At 43.9% G+C, this 18,714-nt stretch overlaps 1 protein-coding gene across 1 annotated transcript in view; it reads right to left on the minus strand.

Moving 5' to 3' along the window:
• bcar1 (BCAR1 scaffold protein, Cas family member) overlaps window positions 1-15,034 on the minus strand; it is a 117,817-nt gene extending 102,783 nt beyond the window's left edge. The window contains exon 1 of the mRNA XM_056281344.1: window positions 14,593-15,034. Coding sequence (XP_056137319.1) covers window positions 14,593-14,604 — 12 coding nt within the window. The 5' untranslated portion in view covers window positions 14,605-15,034. The remainder of the gene's footprint in view (window positions 1-14,592) is intronic.
• Window positions 15,035-18,714: the final 3,680 nt, after the last annotated feature.

Here is an 18,714-nt window from a genome sequence, read left to right on the forward strand (position 1 = left end):
ACAGTACCTATAGGTACCAGAATGTATTGCATATAAGTCTCTGTATCGTCATCCATAAAATCCTCTGCGCTAGTGTTGCGGGATGTTGTTTCCAACATCGGAAACAGCATAGAATGAGGATGTGTCTTTTAATGAGGATGCGTCTATTAAAGAGAATGAGGATGTGTATTTTAAAGAGAATGAGGATGTGTCTTTTAAACAGCATCTTTAGAGTACATATTAGAAGCCCCGCTGGGCTGTATTTAGTTTTTCCGGCCGCCAACTAACATCATGATACATTACTGGGAAGCCAGAAACAAAGTCGGTTTCACTGCCACCCCACAGATGCAGAAACGATCATGTGCTAATCCTGTCGCAGATAGGCAGACAGAAGGTTGAAAATCAGTGAATTTTCCCTTTAAGTGGGTAGGTATAACCCTTTGTTGATTCATTCAAATTGTACATTGTGAACCTGCAAAGACTGCTGGGAAAGACATGTCCGCCTTAAGCGTGGCTTATGCAGACATCACTAGGGCATAAACACGTTGAATAAAATGGCGCTGTATCACCTCCAACACATGCAAGGCTCATGGAACGCATCAGAACTGCTTACAGTGGCCTTTAGAAAACTGGTCCAGCTGCACCAGGAAGCTGCTTTGCCTTTCATCTGTGTACTGGCCGTCATGTATGAGGCCAATCCATGTTTTGCCTTTTTCTTTTATATATATATATATTGGGATGCCGTTTTTTTAATAGAAGGATAGAGGAGGAGAGGGGGGAGCATACATTTCTACAACAAAACAAGTAGGAGCAACACACCATATCAGTCGTCCAGGGGCCACCTAGCTTTGCCACACACAAATGCACAAACAAAAGACATCCTGCATAAATACAGACACAAACTACTCCATATGTATAGAAGGGGTTTCAGTTAGGGAAATGTTAATATAAACATCACCTTCACACGGGAAGAAGGACACACAAGCAAATGCACACATTGTGCTGGGCTGCTGAGGTATGATTAGAGACACGGTAATTAGAGTATAGTTAGGAGAGACAAGAAAGCAGTGCTGGTATGGGAGAGGAAAGAGAATGGATGGGGTGAAGGTGTCACAGTGGGCAAGGAGTGACAAGACTGTGGAAAAACTGGAGCCATTGAGGCTAACAAGGAAATCATGGGGACAGATTACATAAGAATTATTGTTATGTGTGTATGTTCATTCCATGCTAAATGGGATTCCTCCAGGGGCACGCCAGTTTCTTCCCACAGTCCAAAGATATGCATATAAAGTGGATTTGAAACCCTAATTTGCCCATAGGTATGCATGGTGGGTAAAGTGAGTGTATCTGTGGGCTTTGAGGTGGACTGGTAACTCACTCAAGGTGTTTACCTACTTTCTGACCATGCTGTGATGAGTTGTAGCCCCCTGCAAGACTAATTAAGTGGGTTAAATATCATGAATAAAAGAAGTTCAGCATAGAAACAATACCACCATGACAACCTGCAACCTCATCTCTCCATCCATTATCCCAACTGCTTATCCTGCTCTCAGGGTTGCAGGGAAGCTGGAGCCTATCCCAGCAGTCATTGGGCGGCAGGCAGGGAGACACCCTGGACAGGCCGCCAGGCCATCACAGGCTCACCTCATCTCTCTAGTACTGCAAAATGTGGCCGCGCTCTAGGATAAAAATAAAGGAATTTACACATATGCAGAGCCATATGGATATTATAATGGAATAATGACCCCCATCAGCTGCAACCAAACACACAATGTGGTGACAGTGTGACTGTCCTCGCTCGGGTTTGACTGTTTGCCTGAGAAAAATGAGCAAGTGAATTTCGTGGCACGTCACAACAAGCATTGCTTATTACACCGAGGCTGCTAGCAAGTCTGCTACACCCAATAGAAGACCGCTGAGTTATAGTGGCGGGAATTCCGGCTCTTTTTAGTGCCCAGCAACAAGAGCCAAATGATGTACGATACTGTAACGTGCATGGATAAGTAGACACGTTGGTCCTTGACTAACGGGTCGGACCCTTTAGTCGACTGGTTAACATTGATTGCGGTGTGGGAACCACGGGTTCCCGTCCCGGTTGTGGCGGTTCCTGGACTGCCCCCTGAATTCGCTACAATACATAATGTAAAAACAGCAAACACTATTATACACGCATTGAACGTTTTATTTATATTGAACTAGACTCGCTAGCCCTTGGTTAACGGGTTCGCTTCGAACTGTCGCCTCCCTTTACGTCCGCGAGTTTGATCGCGGAACCGAGTGCGCGAACCCGCGACGGTCAAGCTAGCTCTCCGTTTTCTGACTCAACAGGACGTCGTTAGAATCTCAACGCTGATTGGCTTTCGCGACACAGCGTCACGCCAATTTCTCGCTCAATGTGAATATTTTCAACTCGAAATTATTTTCGACTTTATAGGTCAAATCATCGCGCGGAAAATTTGCTTCGCGTTTGGTGTGAACGTAACATTAACAGGCGAGGGAGGTAGAAGGTCCGTCCAACAAGCAAACAGTTAAGTTACAGCTTATGAGGCTGGATCATTTTAACTTGTCTTCTGACTAATTCGGCAATGCAGAGAACTGGGAATAACTGACATTCACCTCTGTGCTGCAGACTCGAACATTATACACGGACATTGCCAGGTTGTTTTCAACAGCCTGGAATATTGGCTGCTCGATGAAAGATGGTGGAACATGTAGCCATCAACAGTGTTTCAATACATAACATGCATATCCAAGCAAAGCTTTCACAGGTCATGCATTAAGAATGCTAAAATGCACACAACCATTTAATCAATCAATCAATCAATCAATCAATCAATCACGCGCACGCACGCACGCACGCACGCACACACACACACACACACACACACACACACACACACACACACACACACACACACACACACACACACACACACACACACACACACACACACGGTGAGGCTTTCTCTCTCCCCCTATTCACTACCGTCTTATACACATTATATCTCTCCTTCACCGACTCTTACCATCAGTCATATCCACTCAAAGAAATTATAGCAACACACACGTACACCCAGAGGATGCATTCTACACACAACCCCAATCTATACCCAGGTACACATACTCGGGCTGTGTAGACGGAGAGTGGAAATGGAAGGATGGTAAATGCACAGAAAAATGAGACCAAGGGGGAAAAAAGAACAAGATATAGAGAATAAAAGAGAAAAGATCGAAATCGGGAAAAATAAGATTAATAAGAGTGGCAGGTGAGAAAGAATGAGAGAGGCAGACACAAGGGAAGGGGGGTGACGAAATGACAGAGCACAGGAAGAAAGGACAAAAAGATAACACAGAAACAGAGAAAGAGCAGTGAAAGAAGGAAGGGCAGACAAAACATGGACTCAGGCAGTGACAGTGAAATGATTTTTCCCCCTCTCCCGTTAGTTATCTAGTGATGAATGTTTTTAATCTTAAAGAAAACATATCAATTCAATTCAATTCAATTCAATATCGGTGCTGAGTTCAAAGCAGAATACTCCCATATACCCTTCATGTCAAACAATCAATAAAGGCATCTAACAGCTTTACCATATACACCCCACATGTATGAAATAATCAATAATCCCATTAATGACTAATGAGGCTACGGATGAAAACACAACATCCTTTCAGCATGCATACCCTGCAGCAGGCATATAGGATCTCACTCCACAACACTTCAACAAATACTGGGCCATGTGGCAGGTTAAACCAGTCTATCGGTTGGGAAGACGGCCTTATCAAGACACCGGACTGTCCTGCCACCCAGGACACAGGATCAGAGACCATCAGAGGGCATACTTCACTATGTGTTCACCCGATAAGAACTGAAAACTTCGGAACAAAATTAAGTTCAAAGGCACGTTAATTACAGGTAAAATGTGTGGCCAGCTGTGTTTCTCTATAATATAGGCAAAAGCAACTTAACTACACTCATTCGGGTAGTAAAACACGAACACGCACAGGCTGTTTACTGTATAAATATTAATGTGCTAAAGTGATATTGCTGTTGGTGGCAGCAGGTGTGTGTGTGTGTGTGTGTGTGTGTGTATGTGTGTGATGAATCTGTTGATTTCTGCCGCGCTGAAAACATCCGAACCAAGTAACCTCTTGGCTAGACAGCACACAGCACAGTCTCGGTTTCTGTGTGCAGTTGATGGATAAATAGACAAAGAGGGTAGACACAGTCGGTAGAAATACACCCAGAGGAAAAGACAAGAGACAGAAAAGACAGTGGTGCAAAAAAATGTCTGAAATGCCTTGAATACTCAGGCATCCTTCACTTCATCTCTGTTAATGCAGCATCTTGCCTCAGAGCCTCACATTGCAGTCTGCAAAATTGCAGAGTGATGCTGCTCACTGTGTTTCCTCATGTTGCACAGCACATGCGACCCTTCTCCCTAACTCCACTTCTCACTCCTAATACAGTATTTAGTGACATCCTTTAACAGCTTCAAGACACGAGTTCATGTCCTTTGCACAGAATCACACCAAACTGCAAATTCTCACACACACACACACACACACACACACACACACACACACACACACACACACACACACACACACACACACACACACACACACACACACACACACACACACACACACAGTCACAAGGTTCCCAGTAAGTGAGTGACACGTGCAGCGGACCTTCTGTTTCCCCGGCAACACCCTGCTGAGAACGTGGAAATTGAGATGCAAGGTGTGTGTGTGTGTGTGTGTGTGTGTGTGTGTGTGTGTGTGTGTGTGTGTGTGTGTGTGTGTGTGTGTGTGTGTGTGTGTGTGTGTGTGTGTGTGTGTGTGTGCATGCACCAGTGTGTGTTTGTGTGTTTATGCATTGAGATGAGAGTGGGCGCTTCTATCCCTGAGCGGTGATGATTAATATGGATGTGAAAAGCTACCAGCTTTATCCCAGTCTCACACACACACACACACACACACACACACACACACACACACACACACACACACACACACACACACACACACACACACACACACACAAACATACACACACAGGTTCCAAATGTCAGTGCTGCTGAAAGATCTAGCACTGCACTGGCCAAGCAGCCCCTGTTCCCTGCCCCGGGAAACCCCGCCTATCCTACTACAGGGTGGGGGAAGGAAGAGAGGGCAGTGGGAAATGAGAGTGAGAGGAAGAGAAGGAAGATGAGGGGGAAAGAATTGAAATTGAGAAAGAGGGAGGAAGAGAGGGAGAGAGAAGAGGAGAGTGATCAAGGGGGAGAAAGAGAGGGAGGGAGAAACAGAGATAAACAAGGACAAAATACTAATTCACTCCATCTCAGGCAAGGTGCAGGGATGGAGGTAAACAAGATGGGAGAGGGGCTGAGAGGGAGAGAGGAAGGGATGAGACAGAGAGGAGAGCCAGAGGGGAGGGGGGAAAAAAGGAAATCGGAGATGAAAGCTTCATTTATTCTGATCCATATCAAGGCAGGAAGGAGAATGGAGGGAAAATGACAAGGAACAAAATGGGATAGAGGGAGAGAAAAGAAGGAGGGGAGGAAGCAAGTGAGCATGGGATGAGTCTTGTGTTCTCCTCCCAGGGATGGATAGAGGAAGGGAGGTATAAAAGAGGTTGAAAAGATGAAAGTATTGCTGAGAAGAAACGAGAGGGTAAGGTGGAAGAAGAGATGGAAGCACGGGAATGGAGAGGTAAAGAGAGAGAGGAAAAACTAGGCTGGGGAAGAAAACGTTGAAAGGCTTAAGTGCATGTGAGGGGGGGTTAAGAAGAGGAGCATGCCTCTCATTTTAGAGCAAACCTACTCTGATACTGACAATTCAAATAAAACAACAACACAGACACACACTAATAAAAGAGCATAAATAACCTGCATGTAAGCACAGAAAAATACTTGCTATATATTTCTCTTGATACCCTCAATGAACCTATAGCCCCCCCCTGCACACACACACACACACACACTTTAAATAATGATGTATGTAATGTATGTATGGATCATGTATGTCATGTATGTATGGTATGTATACGTTCTGCATGCATTCATAAAACATTAACTAACATAAAACATACAGGCTGGATGACTGATTTTTACACACACATACTTATGCATGACTGTATAACATTTATGCCCACATTAAATTTTAAAACTGCACGTAGGTGCTAATGTACGCATGATTGCATTCTAGCTGCATAAATATAATTGAGGCAAACACGGGGAATGACACTGGTAGCAAAATCATGATGTGAAGGGGGAAAGAGCATAATTGTCTGCTAGATGTAACTTGCATGATGAACACTAACTGTATGAGCTGGTTGATGTAGGCATTATAAAAAAATGTAAGCCCAAATGAAATTCAAGCTGCATAAAATCGCTTGTCTTAATCAAAAAACAAAACAACGTGATTTCCAGCTGTGGCTGTAATTAATCCTACCCTTGAAACTGCAGTTTTAGCGTTGGAGACTATGGCACTTCCGCTTGGCGGTGAGGTGGGTAAGGCGAGTTGTTTTTGGTTCGTCCAGTGTTTCTCCGGTTCTCCTGTGCTGAGATCAACGGTGAATGATTTGATGGCTTACGAAATACGATGACCGACTTCTCGTTTACTTTCAAAACTCATACCCGCAATACATGTTGTTTTTGTTTTGACACTGTCGTTGCCCAATCTGACTCAGCCGTAGATGTGAGTTGCGCATGCGCACAGTTGACTCGGCGCCCAGCGACAGAGGGCAGCAGCGTTAGTCGAGCGAGCGAGCTAGAGAACGAGAGAGAAGAACGAACCATCGGCGTCGACAGGTCATTTTGCCGGGGCTTAAGCCCCGAACGTTTTGAGTGTAGCCCCGAATATAATTTTAAATTTAAGCCTACGTGAAGCCCGACAAAAAACGTAACGATTTAGGTCTCTAAATCAACTGTGTGTGTGTGTGTGTGTAAGAAAATTTAATATTCCAATAAACTAATGTTAACATAAATACATTGAACTTTTTTCTCTAGTCTGGTACTGTAGCATGTCAATAAATGGTTAATGATAGCAGTTGTGAAGTATTCCGCATCTCTACCACTACTACTACTTTCTAACGGGAGCAGCCGAATATTATGCTTCTTCTCAAAACTGATACTAATTACCAACAACTTAATTTTTTTAAACACAATTGATTAATCTGGAGAATAAACAACAGTTTTTGAGGTACAAAGATTGAGACCGGTACTTTAAATGTAGGCAGCACGGTGGCGCAGTGGTTAGCGCGGTTGCCTCACAGCAAGAAGGTCCTGGGTTCAAGCCCCGGGGTAGTCCAACCTTGGGGGGCGTCCTCTGTGTGGCGTTTGTGTGTTCTCCCATGTCTGCGTGGGTTTGCTCCGGTTTACGTCAGGTGAATGTGTGTGTCTGGCGGCCTGTCTAGGTTGTCTGCCCCCCAGTGACTGCTGGGATAGACTCCAGCATCCCCGCGACCCTGACATCAGGATAAGTGGTCCGGATCATAGATGGATGGACTTTGAATGTAAATAAGGTGCCAGAGTGCATAAAAATAGAGCGCTATATATATATATATATAAATCGGGGGGAGAATCCCCCCGCACCCCCTAAAACCGAATGTCCTCAAATCTTGGAAACCCCCGAGGAACAAATGTATTTCGGAGGTTTTGAATCACCACAACCACGAAAGATTCTTCATGATACACTCACGACTGTGCACACAAACCTTTACGCTGATATAGCCAGTAGCTTGCGAGATTAGCCACACGCACACACACACACACACACACACACACACACACACACACGCATAATGCCCTCCAGGCTGGCACCTGGTGGAGATACCATCATCGGTGGTTTCCTAAACGATTCTTGAGCGAATTATGAACTGTTTCCTCTTTAGGGGATGATGTGAGCTGTCAATCACTTGGAAAATATCCTTTTTTTTCTTAACTATTAAGATTCTTCACTAAGGTGAACATCTGCATTTCTCGAACAGCCACCCTGGGAAGCCATCTAATTGATGACTACATAAAAAGAGACATGTCCTGGATTGAACAGATAATAATGTGATTCCTTCAGGAGGACTACCGAGGGATTAATCCTCAGTATCTACACCACGTTAGCATAACAAAGCATCTGCAGGTGTCTGTAAATAACAGATCTGCGAGTGGCACAAGAGGACTCCTCCAATGCAGGACTTAAGTATGTCACGTTTTTACGTAAATATCTGAATATATCACTCTTGTCATTCAATGATGTGCTATTATTTATCTTTGTTTGTCCTTGTCTGTCCTGATTTGTGTGATATATTTGCCTGCTGTTCTGTTTTACACGAGAACTGTTATTAAGTCCTGTTAAAGTTGGTACACAGAGCCCGGATTACTGCTGCACAGTTACTCATTCTTAACTAGAAAATTAGCACTAGAGAAGTTTTGTGCTCAAAACACCCCCCCAAAATCTCGTCTGTGAGTACCTCTTCCATGTAATTACTGCATTAATCTATTTAGCAACCAGGAAGCCAACTGTGTAATCAAGAAGACTGGAAAAACAGAGAAAATACTGAAATGCTGGAATAAACAGCCCAAATAGCTCTAAATGACCAATCACAATTTATTTATCAATAATCATCACACCAATAATCATCATACCATCCCTCCCCTCCTTCTATCCCTTTCCCTTAAGTAGGAAGACCAAATGAAAGATAAGACTTCAGCATTATCAGTGTGGTTTGTTAGGTCTTACACTCCCTGAAACAGCCTTTTTATCCAAAAGCAATCTGACACCCCATTTTGGGCGGCATGACCTTGCCCTTTGCACTAGCTAAAAATGAAAAAAAGGTTTAGATCAATCAATCAATCAATGTATCAAGTTGCATTTTATATAGCGCAAAGCTGACATCTATGGTGATACACCACCTATCTCAACCATGGGTGCAGAGAGGAGAGGCCCTTTTGCAGGACGTTGCTATAGAGCAAACGATGAGATTATATGCGACGTTATCTGTATGCGTCTCCCATGTCCTGGCAGAGGAAGGCGACCTTTCAGCTACATACATTGCATTTCAAGAGACACGCAAATAGATGTTCAAGACCTACCAACTCCAATGGGAAACAGAGAATACTGGCGTGACGTTGTGAATGCATGTTCAACTCCGGTCGAGGAATGATGATGATAATGATGATTATAGCGCTTAGACAGCATGTATTCAGAAAATGCAACTGTTATCATTAAATATACAAAATATACTAAAGGAAATAAAGTTCAACTGCCTTATTTAGATACACAGATGAGCAATGCAAGTGAACCTTTATGACCGATGCTGTGGTATTAAGTTCGTAGTGCCCCCCCCTTTTTTTTTTCCTCCCCAATAGTACTTGTCCAATTACCCAACTCCCCCGAGCCGCCCCGGTCGTTGCCCCACACCCCTCTGCCGAGCCGGGGAGGGCTGCAGACCACCACATGTTTCCTCCGACACATGTGGAGTCAGTCGCCAGCCGCTTCTTTTCAAATAAATAATAAGCACAATTAATAGTGCACTTATCGTTTATTTAATAGCGCTTACATAGTGCTTACTGTTTGTAAAATAATAAAATCCCTTACCATAGCTATGCAGACGACACCCAAAATGAGCCAGCTCCTTCACCGAGTAACTAAGCTCCCCGCGTCAGCGCAGTGAACAAGTTAACGACTGGCTGGGCCTGAATTTCCTTCAACTTAATGAAGACAACACTGAGATAATCCTCTTTTGTGTCAAAATGAAAAACTTGAAAGTGTTCTTATCTTGAAAAAAGAGGCTAGAAATCTTGGTGTAATTATGGACTCAGGTCTACATTTTAGTAGCCACATTAAATCATTGACAAAATCAGCCTATGGTCTTAAAAATATAGCAAGAGTTAGAGGATTAATGTCGACACAAGACTAAGTAAAACTTATGCATGGATCAGGCTATGTCCAGTAGGCTAGACTACCATAATGGTCTTTTCTCAGGTCTCTCCAAAAAAGCTCTCAGACACCTTCAGCTCATCAGAGCGCTACAGCTCGGGTCCTCACAAAGACCAGGAGACCAACTCTCAGGTCTCTGCACTGACTCCCAGGATGTCATAGAATAAACTCTGAAATACTGCCGCTCATCCACAAACCTCTTAATGGTTTAAGGACCAAAATACATCTCTAGACTTTTCCTATATGAGCCTTCTCAACCTCTCGCGTCATATGGGAATGGCCTCCTAACTATTCCCAGAGTTAAAACAAAACATGGTGAAGCAGCATTTAGTTATCATGCCACACACGGCTAGAACAAGCTTCCAGAAGATATAAACCACTCCATGGGATCAGAGACCCAACTCTGACCACTTTTAAAACGAGGATAAAATGTTCAAGGTTTGCCATTGCCTTTAACTGAACCTTCAACCGACTGACAGTTGCACATTGACCGTTATTCACTTTGCCCTTTTACCCTTTTTATTACACTTTTGTCAATCTGTTTTTATTCCTTGTATCTTTTCACCATTTCGTTTCGTTTCTCAAATTTATTTTTCAGATTAATTTTCATCTTATTCTGCATTTCTTATTTAATGTCTTATGTAAATCACTTTGAATTGGCACAGTTTATGAATTTTGCTAGACAGATAAACTCGCCTTGCCTTACTACCCACTAAGTCCTGTGTAAGGTGAATACACAAAAACCAATGTATATTTGTATTCATAAAAGTATTTCATACTGCATACTAATGCATTATAATATATAATGTAATAAATAAAACATTAATCTGTTTTTTTCATATATCAAATTTCAAAATTTTGAATTCTAGTAGGGGAGTACTAAAATGACAAATGAACTGCAAACATTACAAGTTTTAACACACAACTCTTTTACGAAGCATTAGTGTGTAGGATGTAACGACAGTTGGAAAACAGATGAAGTAGGACATTGATGAAGACATAGTATTTAGCGCAGCGACCTCAACACAATGATGTTCTACAACTAAGAATAATGCCCTACACTTATCTGTGTAATGGACATGGCGTGCATGTAAATAATAATAATAAAAAAATGCTAGCTGGGAGGAATCGGAGCGGTAATCATAGCAACAAGGGGGTCACTAGCATGTTGCCATGGGTGTGATGTTGTCACAGCCGACGGTGTTAACAGTCATCTTGCTTGTCTAAGCAACAGCTGTCAATGCAACCATGTGTGAGCATGTTTGTGTGTGTTTTGATAGACCACAGAGGTAGGCAAAAACCCTGACTACACACAGACAAAAAACCCAGGGCCACAGGGTTCATTCTCTTTCACTCAGCAAATTACATGTACACACACACACACACACACACACACATACACACACACACACACACACACACACACATACACACATGGGGCAAATATTACGGTACACAGCACTTTCTTGCTGCCTTTCACGTGACAAATATACAGATTTTACACACCGAGCAAAGTAGCCACATGGTGCATCTCTCTCCCTCCTTCCCTCACACATCCCAGCAGCCACTAGCAAAACACATTTGGTTAGGTTGACACTATTAGCTCAAGTCTGCATCAACACCTGGTATTATTCTACTTAATGATGGAAACATGTGCCGCTAAATCAACAGTGCCACAGCTTTCTAAATGTGAGCATGTGTGTGTGCGTGCACATGTGTGTGTGTGTGTGTGTGTGTGTGTGTGTGTGTGTGTGTGTGTGTGTGTGTGTGTGTGTGTGTGTGTGTGTGTGTGTGTGTGTGTGTGTGTGTGTGCATGTGTGGTTTGTATACCACAGTGTTTAGAGGAGGAATTATAAGCGTAATTTTGGGCTTGTAACTGCAAATTTGCTGTACAGCGGGCTTTCAGATTCAACCCTCAAATGAATCCTCTTCCACTGCCGCAATGCAATATATTTTTGGATCTACAACAGACATCATACATTATGAATATGAGTTGATCCAGATGTTCAAAAAGAACAAATTAGTCACTACTCTTATTATCTCACTCTTTTACCGTCATCTCAAAACTGTATTACTCAACATTATTAAAAAGTGTTCAAATACAAACAAAACAGCCACCAAATCCTGCTGTCATGGTTATTCCATGGCAAAATGAGCTGTAATGTGACAGCATCTATAGCGGCTTTAAAGTAGATCAGCTGCAGAATGAAACACTTTTTACCTTTCTTACTAGAGTGCCATTCTATGACCAAGTGTTTACTATGATTTCAAACTGCAAAGGCCTGCTGGGAACCATTTCTGTCTTTTCTTCTACCCACTTGTCCATCTGTCTTGTCCTCTTTCTCTACCCCTCCGCCTGTCTGTCTTTACCCCTTTGTGTGTCTGTTTGTCTTCTCTCTCTTGCTTTGAAGACTCAAGATGATAGAAACAACTGTGAGTCCTTCTCACTTGCCGTCACTCTCCCAGTCTCCTTCTTTCTTACTCTGTCACTCGCACAGATATACTGCAAGCACACATACACACACAAAGCCACTCACATATATCCCAATGCACGCACAACACTCACTTTGTGTATATCGTTCTTTGTCTTATTCCCTGTTGCGGTCTTTGTGCTGCTCTCTCTTTCTGTCATGTCACATTCAGGCACGCACATACACATCGTCTCTCCCTCTCACAAGTGTACATGCACACATGTGCATGCACACATGCACGAACACACACACACACACACACACACACACACACACACACACACACACACACACACACACAGAACTCTCAAGCTCCTACATGTCTCATCACATAGCAGAGAGCAGCAGGCCCTGGTGCTTGTGCCAAGTTTAGCAGATCAGAGCAGAGGAGAGCACAGCTCGGGGCTTGCTGTACTGTCAGAAGAAACAGCATCACATAGAAATATAAATATCTGCCAATACAAGGTTGTTTTTTTTATTATTCCCCCGGGTGGGTAAGATTTTCCAGAGGAGCTGGTACTATCACGTTAAGAATCATCAATTGGTGTCAACGGAGAATATTGATACCCCAACTTTGAAGCCGTTTCGAAGATGGGATTTTGCTTCATTTTTCATGTATATGCCGCGTATATGCATTCCTGCAACCCTGCCACCACAAAAGAAACATTTTCACATGGAGTACTGTTTCACTGATACAGCCATTTTAGACATTTTATCAAATGTAAAGCATGTTTATTGCTGCAGTGTTGAGGGGCCGAAACACAAGAATTTTACTCTCTTGTACTTGTATAATGAGACATAACAAATAAAGAATATTGAATCTTGAAATCTTGAATCTTGATACGGTTTCCGTCCTACTGATGCATGGTTGCTACACCCACAAAAGGAAATATTTGGCAGATTCACATGCGTACCCTCTGTCAAAAAGCTCTTTAGGATGCATTATTTGTGTTGCTGTATGCTTATTCAGTTCCATAATGGGCAAATGATGAAGGGGGACATCTTGTGTAAAATAATATGAAAAGCATTTGGTATAGCCTACTTGATGTACAGTAATAACACAATTAAGCAGCAAATATCACAGCAATGGTGTTAATGACAGTGGTAGCAGGATCATTACAGTAAAAGGGGAGTAAATTGTCGCCATTGATTGATAGAGCTCGGTAGTGGCAAAGCACTGGCACGTTTGTTCCAACCAGGACACACACACACACACACACACACACACTTTTTTCTAGACTTGTGAGGACCATCATTTACGACATTAATTTCCCAACCCCCCCTAACCTAAACCATCAGAACTAAATGCTTTACCCTTACCCTTACCCTTACCCTTACCCTAATCCTAACCTGAACCTAATCCCAACCCTAACCTTAGGATAAACCTAAACCAACGTCTTTACTCTATAATAGACCCTAGAAGAAATGAAGACGGGCCAAAATGTCTACACCTTTGCAAAAAGTCCCTCAATCTTAGGGTTAAAACTTCACATTGGTGCTCACACATATACAAGAACACTCGCACACGTCCGTACACTTAAAGGCGCACAGACGCACGCAAAGGGAGGGGATCACACGTTTCTGGCGGCTCTTCCCAACACCTAACCGTAAAGCACATCCTACCTAAATCTGAGGATATAGATTGTAAGGAATGTGTCAGAGAACAACACAACAAGTACCATCAAGAGCTGCTTCTCAAATGTATTGAAAAGACCGAGAAAAAAATAGACACACACAAGTATCAGCGTCACTGGCTGTACCAACGCTTATGCAGATGATCATCAAAAATAGCGCATGGCACTTTTATGCAGCCCATTCAACACGTTTAGAAATGAAGGGGAAATTGACAATTGCAATAATGGGGAACTGTGTATTGAAAATTACCACCTTGTCCACAGGCCTAGTAGGAAATAATTGCAAAACTAATACAAGGAAGACTGAGTACATGACTGGAGGGGGTTAAAGAAAATTGCCTTCGCTATAGCATACATTATGAGCCAATGTAGGCTACGCATCTGCACAGCAATTGCAGTTACGTCTCACATGAATTCACATTAACATATCGTTTAAACAGCGTGTCCGTCTTCACAACCAACTCAGGACGATTCCTGAAAACAAACAAGTCACCAGCAATGATTTCACGCCTGTTCGCATAAGCGTGTCTTCGGACCCAGTAACGCAGCATCGTGAGCCGGGTACTTACAGGGACAGACATCCTGCTGTGCGTAGTAGTATCGTTCCTCAACTTCTGTCTTCAAACTACACAAACGAGTCGTGTTTTTCCAGCTGCGGTGGGACGTTTTACTTTCCGAGCATCAAAGATTTATCTTCCCGGTCTTCAGAAGTGTCGGTCCTCAATCCATTTCATTGTCAACTGTCTATTAAAAAAAAGAGAGAGCGTCTATGTCATGGGTAGGTGCTGAGTTCGGGGGTCTGCCGGAGTGGAGTAAAAGAAGAAGAAGGAAAAGAAGAAAAGAAGAAGAATCGTCTGTTCCAGCAAATAGACGGTGGGATTTTTCCGAACAGCAGCAGCCCGCCGGCAGCGGCGCAGTCAACACATGAATGTCCAAAACTAGCCACGTCTCGCCTTTCCTTTCCCCTTCTCCCCCCTCCGTTCTCTCTTCTACCTCTCTATCTAGTTCTGTTCCTCTCCTCGTAATGACAAGGACCCCTGATTCCCCTGACGAAAATCACAAAATACGACGTTTTGAAATCCCCGAGATGGGGAGGGGGAAAAAACCGGGGGTTAAAAATCTGCGGACTGTCCAGTGAAATGCGTGACGTCTGCCGTTCAGCGGACTGCTAGCTTACATGTACGGCAGATGAGCGAGGGATCACAGGCTGCCGTCCCTCCAACGGAATCGTCAAGTTTGGGTTTAAAGGGACAGACTCGTGTGTGTGTGTGTGTGTGTCTCTGTGTGTCTTTCTCTTTCTTTCCTTCTTTCTTGGACAGCCAACACAGAAATTATATCGCGTCGTTTACTGCATGTGTGAAATGACACGTGTTGAAGTGAATAATTTACAAATAGTGGGGGGAATGATACGTTGAGCCGTGCACGTAATGCGGAGCGGCGCTATTTCTGATGGCTTTAACCCACAACATGTTTAGGACGTCTGTGCCATTATATCGTCACGTTTTCTCAGATGCGGGGTTAACGGTAGTTTACAATATTACAGGTAGAGGCAACATTGGACGCCTGGCTAAATCTATTTGATTTGTCTTAAAATGTATGCAGGCAAATCAGTGTTGGGCACAAATACGCACTGACTGACAAACTACTAGAAACGCACGTTGCATCGTATGAATCATTTCAGTGAACCGGAATAGATCTGCAGCTATAAACAGATGGTACAAAATGAACCCTTTGATTATTAGACGCGTGTGTGTGTGTGTGTGTGTGTGTGTGTGTGTGTGTGTGTGTGTGTGTGTGTGTGTGTGTGTGTGTGTGTAGCTCGTTGTGCACCGTAGGTATGCGGGCCACCGAGCTCCCTGCTGTGCTCCCAGGGTTTATTGTGTCTTTAGCTGTTTATGATTATCTCTCCAACAACTGCGGGTATTTTAGAGCACACACTCATGCTGTGACGTACGCGTCACATTGCCACACACATATCCGAAGACAGACATACACTCTATGCGTGCGTGTGTGTCGGCGCGTACGCACACACACACACACACACACACACACACGTGCATAACATGTCTCCCTATACTTGTGGGAACTCTTTATTGACTACATTCATATTCCTTAACCCTTACCCTAACCTTAAAATAATCTTTATTCTAACCTTAACTCGAAACCCAAGTCCTAACCCCAAAATAGATCCTTTTCCTCAGGGGGACCCATGAGGTTTCAGGTTTTCCCCCATTAGTTCAGTATGTACCGTTTGAAGATGTGAGGGCTGTGTGTGCTGAGAGTTTTGGAAGAGTAACAGACAATAGAAAACAGAGCAAAAATTGTGTAATTCTCTGTCTCTCTTGCACACTCATACAGGTACAAACATGGGCGTGCGCGCACACACACGCACCATGTCTCCCTGTACTTGAAGGAACCACTCATTGACTACATTCCTTACCCTAACTTTAACCTAATCCTAATTCTAACCTTAACCCTAAACCCAAGTCCTAACCATAAAATAGACCCTTTTCCTCATGGGGACCCATAAAATGTTCCCATGTCCCCACAAAGTATGTGGTGGCACACGCACGCACACGCACGCACGCACGCACGCACGCACGCACGCACGCACGCACGCACACACACACACACACACACACACACACACTTGTCATATTAAATCCTTCTCACCATATTTGCTCTAAGCTAAGAGAGTGGTGTTGATGGTTGATTTGACAGGAACAGTAAGGAACAAAAAGAGAGACACAAATTCTTTGTTTCTATACTTCTATTCAGGTGCTTCGTCAAGTGGTAACACCATTAGATTTGGTAGGTTGGGAGCAGATCATACCAGGTGGCAACAGCCAAAGTAAAGCATGCCACAATCACTGAGATGTAGTGCTGCACAGGGCTATCTAGTTGACAGGTTTACGCATAACATGAGCAGTTTTGGTTGAGCTGCTCAGATAATTACCCAAAAGAAGCATCAGTTCAATCTGCGGGTCTCTTTTTGCAAGTTCACAAAAAGAAAGATAGTGAAAGATTTTGGAAACATTAAGTAAAACCTAAACCTTTCCCTAATCCCATTTTTTCTTCTGCTCTCCAGGTTCCGGTTTCGTTTCCCTGGGTTGCTCCAGGAAGACAGGAGGTCCCCTCAGAAGCTGTGCCGGTAGTGCCAACATTGTCGAAAATCAATGCACTTTTGCAGCAGTTGTCTGTTGATACATTGCATTACATTACAGTCATTTAGCCGACGCTTTTATCCAAAGCGACTTATAATAAGTGCATTTAACGTAGGAAATCAGGAGAACTACTAGTCATCAGAGGCCATAAGTGCATCTAAACAAGCATCTAAGAGTAAATCCAGTGCTAAAGTAAAAGCGCAAGAAAGAGATTTTTTATTTTTTTAAATGAGTGAATACAATAAGTGCTAAGAGCAAGTAACAGGGTAGCAGTTCTTGAAGAGGTGAGTTTTCAACGTGCGCCGAAAGATGGGCAGCGACTCCGCTGTCCTGACATCAGTGGGGAGTTCATTGCACCACTGTGGAGCCAGGACAGAAAAGAGCCGTGACCGGGTCGATCGGCAGCAGGGGCCTCTGAGCAACAGGGCAACCAGGCGTCCCGAGGCAGCAGAGTGAAGTGGTCGGGCGGGGGTGTAGGGCTTGACCATGGCCTGGAGATAGGAAGGAGCTGTTCCTTTCACTGCCCTGTAGGCTAGCACCAGAGTCTTAAACTGGATGCGAGCAGCTACTGGGAGCCAGTGTAGGGACATGAGAAGGGGAGTTGTGTGGGGGAACTTAGGGTGGTTGAACACCAGACGAGCTGCAGCTTTCTGAACAAGCTCAAGAGGTCTGATGGCCAATGCCGGGGCGCTAGCAAGGAGGGAGTTGCCGTAGTCCAGCCGGGAGATGACCAGAGCCTGGATGATAGAAGTGGACCATGTTGTTCCCATTGCCCCCGTAATATTTCACCCTCGCAATCCAGCTGGGACACTCCATAAATGCATCAACACACACAAGGCTCTTTTGGAGTCTGTTTGCTCACAGTCTGTGATCCATAACCACTTCTTTGGACCCAGGACATTGATAGAGAATTTATGGGTGTCTGTTTCAGGAATCAAGAACACTTTATTTGTCGTTTCATTTTATGTACTTGCGTACATGAAATGAAACGAAATATTGTTTCCCCCAGCCCACAGCAGTGCAACACAAAGACAAAAACACATATCCAAAAATGACAAGAACACTACAAAAAAAATCACTGTCCAAGAGAACGAACGCCTAGCAGTTAGCTTAGCCTGCCCCGCTTCCACATCAGACCGCCCTTGGTGCTTCCTCTTCGGACGTAGCTCCGGGCAGGGCCATGGTCCCTGGGCCCACTGGACACTGCAGACCAGGCTCCCCCAGCTGATCCAACGCCAGCTCCCCCAGCCAGACACCCTCGACACACCTCCCTGCACTCCACACGACGGCACTAGAAACACAGTCAATGCTAGGCAAGGCCACCGCCAGACCCAGATTTGATGCAAACATGCATGGGGATGTCTTGTATGTCTTGTGGTGCCAGTTGAAAGTACGTTGCATGGGAAAAATTAGGGAATAATGGCTGTCCCCTGCCTTTAACATCCCCTTATATAAGGCATGGGTTTGTCAAGATTTAGAAGACTGATGGAAGTATACAGAGGAGAGCGGTCACAACAGTCAAGTTTA

This window comes from Lampris incognitus, chromosome 6, assembly GCF_029633865.1.
Source record: "Lampris incognitus isolate fLamInc1 chromosome 6, fLamInc1.hap2, whole genome shotgun sequence".
Taxonomy (NCBI): domain Eukaryota; kingdom Metazoa; phylum Chordata; class Actinopteri; order Lampriformes; family Lampridae; genus Lampris; species Lampris incognitus.